This window comes from Chrysemys picta, chromosome 12 (assembly GCF_011386835.1).
Source record: "Chrysemys picta bellii isolate R12L10 chromosome 12, ASM1138683v2, whole genome shotgun sequence".
Classification (NCBI taxonomy): Eukaryota; Metazoa; Chordata; order Testudines; family Emydidae; genus Chrysemys; species Chrysemys picta.
The window spans coordinates 20,181,494-20,193,185 of NC_088802.1; the positions used below are offsets into that span (position 1 = coordinate 20,181,494).

At 43.1% G+C, this 11,692-nt stretch overlaps 1 protein-coding gene across 1 annotated transcript; it reads right to left on the minus strand.

Moving 5' to 3' along the window:
• Positions 1-9,126: 9,126 nt before the first annotated feature.
• LOC101941815 (olfactory receptor 5G9-like) lies at positions 9,127-10,065 on the minus strand. The gene has a single exon (XM_005311937.2). It carries the CDS (start codon positions 10,063-10,065, stop codon positions 9,127-9,129), a length of 939 nt encoding a protein of 312 aa, XP_005311994.2.
• Between the last annotated feature and the right edge of the window lie 1,627 nt (positions 10,066-11,692).

Genomic DNA, 11,692 nt, shown 5'->3' on the forward strand with positions numbered 1-11,692 from the left:
AAGCCGTGAAGGACAGAGACCCTAACAGGGATGCACCGCAGTGCCGCGTGAAAATTAAGGAGCTAAGGAAGCCTACCACAAAGCCAGAGAGGCAAACGGAAGGTCCGGGGCAGAGCCGCAAACATGCCGCTTCTACGTGGAGCTGCATGCGATTCTAGGGGGTGGAGCCACCACTACCCCAACTGTGTGCTTTGACTCCATCAATGGAGAAACACACAACAGGGAAGCGGGTTCAGGGTACGAGGAAGATGATGATGAAGACAATGAAGAGAGCTCACAGCAGGGAAGCGGAGAAACTGATTTCCCCAACAGCCAGGATATGTTTATCACCCTGGACCTGGAACCAGTAACCCCCGAACTCACCCAAGGTGTGCTCCCAGACCCTAAGGGCACACAAGGGACCTCTGGTGTGTGTACCTTTGTAAATATTACACATGGTTTAAAAGCAAGCGTGTTTAATGATTAATGATTAATTTGCCCTGGGAATCACGGCCAGTACAGCTACTGGAGAAGTCTGTTAACATGTACACGGATGGAGCGGAAATCCTCCAGGGACATTGCCAGAAAGCTCTCCTTCGTGTACTCCCAAAGCCTTTGCAAAAGGTTTCCGGGGAGGGCTGCCTTATCCCGTCCGCCATGGTAGGACATTTTACCACACCAGGCCAGTAGCATGTAGTCTGGAATCATTGCATAACAAAGCATGGCAGCGTATGGTCCCGGTGTTTGCTGGCATGCAGACAACATCCATTGCTTATCTCTTTTTGTTATCCTCAGGAGAGTGATATCATTCATGGTCACGTGGTTGAAATGGGGTGATTTTATTAAGGGGACATTCAGAGGTACCCGTTCCTGCTCAGCTGAACAGAAATGTTCCCCGCTGTTAGCCACGCGGTGAGGGGGAGGGGTGAAGTGATCATCCCAGAGAATTGTGTGTGTGGGGGGGGGGGGGGAGATTGTTGGGTTTGTGCTGCATGTTAACCCGGAAACCCCAGCCCCTCCTTTTACATTGCAAACCCATTTTAAATGGCCAACCCAATGGGTGCTTGGTATGGGAAATGAGGGCGCTGCTGTTTGAAACCATTCCCACATGTTATGAAGGTTAAAAAAGACAAAAGACTGTGGCTTACCATGGCTGCCTGCAAACCAAATTCTGTTGCCTGGCACTGCGTGTTTGATCTCTCACACCAAACCGGCAGGCCCTCAATATAAGAGGAAAAATGTGACCTTGTAATGAAAGCACATGTGCTGTGTAATGTGAACAGCAAAATTTAACATGAAAAAGTGTACCCATTGTTCTCTAAAAGGTGTCTTTTTTAACCACCTCTCCCTTCTCCTCCACCAGCTGCAAATGTTTCTCCTTCACAGAGGCTAGTGAAGATTAGAAGGAGAAAACGGCAGAATCGGGATTATATGTTCACAGAGCTCCAGATGTCCTCCCATGCTGAAAGAGCACATCAGAATATGTCGAGGCATTCAATGTCAGAGTGCAAAAAAAAGCACAATATGAATGAGAGGAGAGGTGGTGGGCTGAATCATGGGCTGAACAGAACAAGTGGCGGGCTGAATATGATAGGTGGTGTCAGCTTGCAGACAGAAGGCAATAGTCGATACTCCGGCTGCTGGAGCATCAAACTGATATGCTCCAGTATATGGTTGAGCTGCAGGAAAGGCAGCAGGAGCAGAGACCACCGCTACAGCCCCTGTGTAACCAACAGCCCTCCTCCCCAAGTCCCATTACCTCTTCACCCAGATTCCCAAGAACACTGTGAGGGGGGCCTCCGGCCACCCAGTCACTCCACCCCAGATGATTTCCCGAGCATCGGAAGGCTGGCCTTCAATAAGTGATAAAGTTTTAAAGTTTTAAACTGCAGTGTGTCCTTTTCCTTCCATCCTCCCTCACCCATCCCGGGCTACCTTGGCAATTATCCCCCTAGTTGTGTGATGAATTAATAAAGAATGCATGAATGAGAAGTAACAATGACTTTATTGCCTCTGCAAGTGGTGCTGGAAGGGGGGAGGGGAGGATGGGGTGGTTGGTTTACAGGGAAGTAGAGTGAAACGGGGCAGGGATGCGGAGGGTTCATCAAGGAGAAACAAACAGAAGTTTCACACCGTAGCCTGGCCAGTCAGAAAACTCATTTTTAAAGCTTCTCTGATGCGCACCGCGCCCTGCTGTACTCTTCTAACCACTCTGGTGTCTGGCTGCACGTAATCAGTGGCCAGGCAATTTGCCTCAACCTCTCACCCCGCCATAAATGTCTCCCCCTTACTCTCACAGATATTGTGGAGTGCACAGCAAGCAGCAATAACAACGGGGATATTGGTTTCGCTGAGGTCTATCCAAGTCAGTAAGCTGCGCCAGCGTGCTTTTAAATGTCCAAATGCACATTCCACCACCATTCGGCACTTGCTCAGCCTGTAGTTGAACAGGTCCCGACTACTGTCCAGGCTGCCTGTGTACGGCGTCATGAGCCATGGCATTAAGGGGTAGGCTGGGTCCCCAAGGATAACGATAGGCATTTCAACATTCCCAATGGTTATTTTCTGGTCCGGGAAGCAAGTCCCTTCCTTCAGCTTTCGAAACAGACCAGAGTGCCTGAAGACGCGAGCATCATGTACCTTTCCCAGCCATCCCACGTTGATGTTGGTGAAACGTCCCTTGTGATCCACCAGGGCTTGCAGCAGCATTGAAAAGTACCCCTTGAGGTTTATGTACTTGGTGGCTTGGTGCTCCGGTGACAAGATAGGGATATGGGTTCCGTCTATCGCCCCACCACAGTATGGGAATCCCATTGCAGCAAAGCCATCCACTATGACTTTCCCAGAGTCACTACCCTTGATATCACCAGGTCTTTGATTGCCCTGGCAACTTGGATCACAGCAGCCCCCACCGTAGATTTGCCCATTCCAAATTGATTCCCGACTTACCGGTAGCTGTGTGGCATTGCAAGCTTCCACAGGGCTATCACCGCTCGCTTCTCAACTGTCAAGGCTGCTCTCATCCTGGTATTCTGGTGCTTCAGGGCAGGGGAAAGCAAGTCACAAAGTTCCATGAAAGTGCCTTTACACATGAGAAAGTTTTGCAGCCACTGGGAATCGTCCCACACCTGCAACATGATGCATTCCCACCAGTCTGTGCTTGTTTCCCAGGCCCAGAATCGGCATTCCACGCCATGAACCTGCCCCAGTAACACCATGATTTTCACATTGCTGGGACCTGTACCTTGTGAGAAGTCTATGTCCATGTCAATTTCCTCATCACTCTTATCGCCGCGCTGCAATCGCCTCCTCGGCTGGTCCTGGTTTTGCTTTGGCATGTCCTGGCTCTGCATATACTCCAGGACAATGTGCGTTGTGTTCATAGTGCTCATAATTTCCACAGTGATCTGAGCAGACTCCATGATCCCAGTGCTATGGCGTGTGGTCTTAAAAAAGGCATGAAACTAGTGTCTGACGGAGGGAGGGAGGGGCAAGTTACGACAGGGCGTACAGGTACAGGGAATTAAAATCAACAAAGGTGGCTGTGCATCAGGGAGAAACACAAACAACTGTCACACAGAATGCCCCCCCCCAAAGATTGAGCTCAAAACCCTGGGTTTAGCATGCCGTTGATTTCACGGAGGGAGGGGGAAGCAAATGAAGACAGAACAAATCTGGTCCATCTATTTTTTACATCTTAAGCTGGCAGCAGATGGTGCTGCATGACTGATAGCCATTGGCATCTTCTGGGTGCTTGGCAGAAAATGATGTACTACGACTGATAGCCATCATCGTCAAGAATCAGATGCCCAGAATAGAGAGTTTGGTTCAGTATTTCTTAGAGGAATCTGCTGAAGAACTTTCCCGGGTGAACTCACGGAGGAGTACGACGAGGACGGATACCAGTCGTAAAACACCATCCACTGCCAAAAGGCAAGGAGCTGCTGCTGTGTAGCAATGCAGCCCCACGTCTGCCAGCACCCAGATAGCCAATGACCGCTACCAGTCATAGTGCACCGTCTACTGCCAAAAGGCAATTAGGTGCTGCTGTGTAGCAATGCAGTACCACGTATGCCGGCACCCAGATGACATATGGTGATGGTGAGCTGAGCTGAGCGGGCTCCATGCTTGCCATGGTATGTTGTTTGCACAGGTAACCCAGGTAAAAAGGCGTGAATCGATTGTCTGCCGTTGCTCTGATGGAGGGGGAGGAGCCTGATGACATGTACCGAGAACCCCCCGTGACACTGTTTTTGCATCATCAGGCATTGGGATCTCAACCCAGAATTCCAATGGGCGGCGGAGACTGCGGGAACTGTGGGATAGCTACCAACAGTGCAATGCTCCAGAAGTCGACGCTAGCCTCGGTACTGTGGACGCGGTCCACCGACTTCATGCACTTAGAGCATTTTATGTGGGGACAAACACAATCGACTGTATAAAACCGATATCTATAAAACCGGCTTCTATAAATTCGACCTAATTTCGTAGTGTAGACATACCCTCAGTCTCTCTTAAGTTGTTGTGCTGCTGAATTTAAAAAAGCAAAACAGCAGCAGCAGAAACACCTGGCTTTAACGCAGCCATGGTGGCATGTAGGATGGGTTTCCATCTTGAATGGTCCTTTGCAAGTCTTCTTCATTTCAAAAGAGTCAGGATGGAATGATTTAGGTTTCTGAAATCCCACAGAATTGCATCTTTCAATCTCATTTATGGTTGCACTCGTGCTCTACTTCCTTCTACCTCAGCTCTTTGAACCTTCTGTAAAACCATACTGTCTTCTGAACATTGTGCATACCCCCACCATTGCAGTTGTCTTCTTCTCAACTAATGCAAGACTGCAACTTGCTGAGATCATTTAAGTATTTCCCTGTTTATGACAAAATCAAATCTATGGATGTCAAGGATATGGCATAACTTTTGACACTGAAAACTGTTTTATTTCCTCTTCTCAGCTGTTTCTAATGAATATGTTTCTGCTCCGTTTAACAGGGTTGCCATCACTACCATATTGAATTGTCTCTTAGTTTTCACATAGACATTCTGCCTCCCAAACAGACGCTTTTGAAGGTGCGAAATGTCATTGGCACAAGACCCTTCAGATGTGTGACTTCTTCAGATATAGAAACTCATGCAGTCAAACAAGTACCCAGATAGAAAAACCTATTCACCCATTCAATGTGGTTGCCATCTATATGCACCATCAGCAGGTCATGAGTAACCCCATGGCAAAAGAAATTGCCCATCCAAATTATTTGTCAAAGCATTCAGAGAAATCAGAATGAGTTCACATATAACTCAAGGCCAACATTCACCGCTAACATTTAACTGACTAATGTATAACATGTGTCTATGCCTTTTTTAAGAGATCAGAAACTAACCCATACATTTCTGAACATCTCCTCATATGATTGCTATATATAATTTTGGATTGTATGATATATTATGTCACAGTACACTATCAGCATTATTTCTCTTTGTTCCTCTCTGTGTGGCATCTATCCCTCCATCAGCATCTACCTAATCTATCTATCTGAGTGACAAGATAGGTGAGCTAATATCTTGTATTGAGCCACTTCCATTGGTGAAAGAGGCAACCTTTCGAACACATCAATCGTCCATTAAGCACCAACAAAATACTGGTCTCTATGCTTAAAATGAAATTAAAGAGAGTCTATGACCCAGAGAGCTTAAATATAATAGACTGAGACACTGGAGAAACCACTTCTTTATTTTATACACACATATATATATAATCTGGCCTGTATTATACAGGAAGTCAGACTAGGAGATCACACTGGTCCCTTCTGGCCTTTGAATCTATAAAATTATTTCCTTGTTATACTTGGAAGTGTACAAATATTTGAGATGATACAGAAATTTCCATTACACAGGAAGATCCATATTTTGACATTTCGTTAATCCCAACAGGGGCCAAAAAGATTAAATGTCAAAATTTTCATGAGATGAAAAATTCTAAAAAGTTTGGATGAAGAAATGTCTAAACATTTCATTTTTTAAATTTGATTGTAACAAAACATTTCCTCTTGAAGTGTCCATTTCAAATGAAAACTTTCATATCTAATGACATTTTTTATTTATGAGCTTGAGTTTTTTTTGTCAATTTAAGTGATAATATCAATTCAAAATGCAAGTTTTCAATTCAATTGGACATTTTGAAACAAAAAATTCATTTCATAATGAGACGTCAAATTGAAATGGAATCTTCCCCCCATAACAAAAAAATGAAATATTTTTCTTCAAAAATCTTAATGTAACAACACTTTCAGATATATCAATGTATCACCATTTGCTATTAGAGGCTACTGTGACATCTGATGAACTGTCACATACTTTTAACAGTTGAACTCATAATGAGGATAAGTTTGTAAGCCAAATTATTACAACATATATTAAACTCTGCACTTCATCTGTGAGGTTGTTTTCCCCAAATTACAGAAGATTATTACTATCAATCGTCCATTAAGCACCAACAAAATACTAGTCTCTGTGCTTAAGATGAAATTAAAGAGAGTCTATGACCCAGAGAGCTTAAATATAATAGACTGAGACACTGGAGAAACCACTTCTTTATTTTATATATATAAATAAATACATTTGGCCTGTGTGATACAGGAGGACAGACTAGGGATCACAGGGGTCCCTTCTGGCCTTTGAATCTATGAAATTAGTTCCTTGTTATACTTGGCAGTGTACAAATATTAGAGATGATACAGAAATTTCCATCACCCGGGAAACTCCATATTTTGATATTTTGTTTACTCCCAACAGTGTCCAAAAAGGTGAAATGTCAAAATGTTATGAGATGAAAAATTCTAAAAGGTTTAGATGTCTAAACATTTCATCTTTAAATTTGATTGTAACAAAATATTTCCTCTTGAAGTGTCCATTTAAAATGAAAACTTACATATTGAGTGGATATTTTTGTGTACAATGAGCTTGACACGAGTCATTTTATTGTCAATTTAAGTGAAAATATCAATTCAAAATGAAAGTTTTCATTTTAATTGGACATTTTGAAACGAACGCTTTCATTTCATTTTGGGATGTCAAATTGAAATTGAATGCTCCCCTCGCCCCAAGAAAAAAAAAATATTTCTTCAAAATTCCGTTTTTTCCATAGAAAATTTCTATCTTGATGAAACAACACTTTCAAATTTTATTTTCCAAACATGGGAAAAACTTTTGACCAGAACTAACACATATAGAAGTGGTCATCACTCCTGTTCTAAAGAATTTACAGTCCAACAGAGTGACACACCCTGCAAAAGCAGGAGGTGAGAGTAGCTAAATCATGCCATTTTCTATTCAATGAGTAGGTTGCAAAAGTCATGAATTTTGATGAGAAAGAGGGACATGATTTTTTTTCATGAAAATTTTCCCATTTTCAACCAGCTCTATTCATTTTTCGTGAAGCATGTGAAAGAAGAAATTCTCCCTGTGAACCAGGAGGAGAGGGTGGTATCTTTCTTAATGGGGACAGGGAGTGCATACTGAGATGGGAAGAGATATGGGACTTCCAGCAGGCACATGGATGGAAGAGATCAGACTTCAATATCTTCCTCTCCACCGACTTTCTGACTGACCTTGGGCATGTCACTGGGACTACATTTTTCCAATTCAATAGGAGTAGGGCACCTAACTTGCCTAAACTCTTTTGAAAAGCCCAGCCTGCTGGTTGGCTCTTCATTTACCTGAGACGATATCTCTCTAAGTCCGAATTTGACAAAAGGTTGATTCTGAATCTTAACTTTATTCGCCGAGGCAAGGTCCTCAGCTGACATATATTGGTGTAGCCCTGTTTCTTTCAGTGGAGTTACGCTGCTTTCCACCAGCTGTAGTGCTGCATCTAAGGGTGAATTTCACTGGGGTGCATAGTGACAACAGCACTTCCTATTATGTTTAGGATTTAAGTGGACACTCAATGATACCCCGGTCTTTCCAACTCAACGGTGAGGGAAATGTGAGGAATGTAAAATCACTTTAGAATATGGACACTATGGACCAGATTCCCAGTTCATGTAAATCCACATAGCGCCATTAAATCGATGGAACAAGGTGGATTTACACCCACAGTTATATTCACAAAGGGACGTAGCTGTTCTAATGCTGAGCATTGTAATGAATAACTTTTAGGTGACTTTTTTTAATCACTTAGTTTCCAGAGCCTGAGTTGCGCGGCCAGGCTCCCTACACAGTGAAAGGGGAGACAAAGGCACCTAAGAATGGGATTTTAAAAATTTAATATGACAGATGGTTCTTTAGCCAATGGGAAAGGTCAAGCAGGGGGTTGTGTTCTGAACCCTGCAGCTATCACAGGAGTTCAGTCCCTATCTCCTCTGGGGGCAGGCACCTCCTTCGCCTTGGGATTTTCAGCTGGGAAGTCTCTAACCCCACCTAAGTTGGCAAGAAACCATGGCAAGAAAGGGGAGAAAAGAAGAAGGAGTTAGTTGGAAGAAACCCCGAAACTTTTATCCTAGCAGTTAGGGATGTAGCAGAACCCCTTCAAGTGCCTGATAAGTAGAAAGATTTTTAAAAGGGATCTGCTTCCTCCCATGTGGGTTCCTTAACCATTGTGATATTGGATACCTGATATGTGTCTCTCTCAATCTCACCTAATAGAACCTTAATTTCTTTGTGCATCTTGGACACACTGGGGATCACACTCAGAGACATTCATAGGGATGAATCCTATAAGATACTACAGATATTAAATAGGGTTATCATCAAAATACTCTAGAAGAACTATACAATGCAATAGACAAAGATGTTCTTTTCATAGAACTCGCCAGACGCTCAAGTGGTATAAATTGGCCATAGCTCAGTTGAAGTCAGTGGGTCAGATTAAAAGAGATATTGACCTAAAGAGAGAGAGAGAGAGCATGAATGGCTCTAAATCCTGGGGCTTCTAGCACCCACCCTAGATGGAGACCCAGGATCCTGTCCCCTTTGCTCCAGTGTCTCTTCTACCCAAAGGGGATGTGGCCTGCTGAGTTCAATGGAGCCACACTGATTTAGATCAGCTGAGGCTTTGGCCCAAAGTGGCAGATACCTGAACAGAGAATCTCCCAAACATGTGTTATCCACAGTTCTGTGTACTTTTTTTTTTTTTAAATAAAATTGACACTACTTGAGAAGTTTGAATTTCCTTAACATTTTCCCTACAGCTGTTTTCACCTCCTTGTTTTTCAGGCTGTAGATCATAGGATTTAACATGGGAGTCAAGATGCAGTACTCAATGGAGAATATTTCATCCAGCACCACAGAGGAGACAGAGCTGGGCTTTGTGTACTGGAGAAAACCTGTCAGGTAGAATAAGCCAACCACAATCAGGTGGGAGCTGCAGGTGGAGAAGGCTTTACGCCTGCCCTCTGCACAGCGTATTCTCAGGATGGTGGAGATAATGTGAATGTAGGAGATCAGGGTGAGGAGGAAGGAGCTTGATGCAAATATCACAACAGAAGTAAAAAGCACCACTTGATTGGTGAGGGTGTCAGTGCAGGACAATTGTAACAGAGGAGGGAGCTCACAGCTGAAATGGCTGATTTGATTGGGCCCACAGAAATGCAACTTGAAGGTAAAAACAGTGTTAAGCAGGGCATGGACTAAACTTATTGCCCATGCACCACTCACCAGCTGAACACAGATCCCTTTGCTCATTCTCTCCATGTAACGCAATGGGTCACAGATGGCAGCGTAGCGGTCATAAGCCATGGCTGAGAGAATGAGAATTTCAGCACCACCTGAGAGGAGGATGAAGAACATCTGAGCAATGCAGCCGTTGACAGAAATAGTTTTGTGTGCTGCTAGGAAGTTCTTCAGCATGTTAGGCACTGTGACTGAGGAATAGCAGATATCAACAAAGGATAAATGGAAGAGGAAGAAGTACATAGGAGTGTGAAGGTGAGAATCAGCCCTTATCACCACCATGATCACTATGTTACCAGCCACAGTAATTAGGTAAATAACTAAAAACACCAGGAAGAGGAAAATCTGCAACTGTGGGTCACTGGAAAGTCCCAGGAGAATAAATTCAGTCAGTGTGGTTTGATTTTTCATTGGCATTTATTCAGGAAAACTATAACCTGGAGGACGAGAGAAAACACATTAACATTTATATTAAAAGTAAATTGAAACAGCATATGAAGTTAATCTGATCAGTAGCATGAATGTAAAGAGAGCCCTAGTCCAGGCTGTACAATGTGTATTATAAGTATAGTAAAATCAGAGACAGAGAAACAGAGAAGCTGGATATAGTTTGTGTGTGTTAAATAGACAAAACATGCTGGATACAAAAAAGGACTTGGGCACCTAACTGCCAATTTAGCTGCCTAAATTGCAGAATCTGGCTCCACTGGTGTTCACAAAAGACCTGTTCAGCTTGGACCAGCAGACAGGCTGATTTGGGGCTCCCTAAGTCTATCCTCTGTAAGCTGATGCAATCTAGCTAAAATATTAGAGAGGAAGCAGAGCAGAGTTACTGGATACTTGGTCTACTGCATCTGGGATAGGTCTCTAACCACCAAGCTATACAGTCTCTCCCTCTCTCTCTCTCTCTCTCTCTCTCTCTGGCCTTACGACTTCAGCAGAGCTACAACTGAGGTACACCAGCATGGGAACTGGCAGATTGCCTCTAATGAAACTATGGCCAATTTACAATAGCTGGGCATGTTGCCAAATATTTAAAAAGAATCTCCTTCTCTATTACTTTCTGTCACTTGTTCCAGACTATTTTGTTGGAATCATGATTTAATATCTGTAGTATATAATTGGATTCTTACCTATTAAAATCATTAGGATTTTTCAAGAAGAAGAAGAAGAAATGAATGTGAGAAGCAAACATTCCCTCGGCACAGTGACATAATTTTGAAAAGAGGGGCCTTATAGAAAATTAATGGGACTTTTGTCCCTAAATCATTTAAACTTTGACTCAATGAGACTTTTGATTCATTGATTCTGAACATCCAAATGTCAGGCTTTACATATAGTAGAGAATCTATCCTGCCCTCATGAAAGTCAGCGGTTATTTTGACACTGGGAATGGGAATGAAGCCAATGTTCTCTCCAATGTCCAGTCTGTATTCATCCCCATATGCTCTCAGAGAAAAATAATCTCTCTTTCATTAACAACTCATGATACATACTTAAGCACAGAAGTGGACCTTATACTAGATTCTGAATGTCAACACAGGTAGAGTGTGTGCAAAGGGAAATTTGGCCAATTCTATAAGAAGTACATTTTTCTATTACATTTTATAAATTTTGTAGACCAGTGGTTTTCAACCTTTTTTTCATGTGCCGACCCCTAAAAAATTTTCAAATGGAGGTGCGGACCCCCTTGGAAATCTTAGACATGGTCTATGGACCCCCAGGGATCTGCGGACTACAAGTTGAAAACCGCTGTTGTAGAGTATTTAATATCTATACTATCTTATTGGATTCATCCCGATTAAAATATCAAATATTTCTATAACAATAAAATAATAACAAACCCCTGAGACCTAGAAATATTGGTTTGGGCATAGGCTGACAACCCAATCAAGTACAGAGAATTTAGGTAAATTGATAAATATTACAACTGCCATAAAGAGGGCCTCAGAAGAGTTTAGCTGTATGACAGGCTTCTCCACTGCCAAGGTGTGTTTGTGGAAGTGGGTAACCCCAGGTTGAAATCATTCAACTGTTCCAGCAA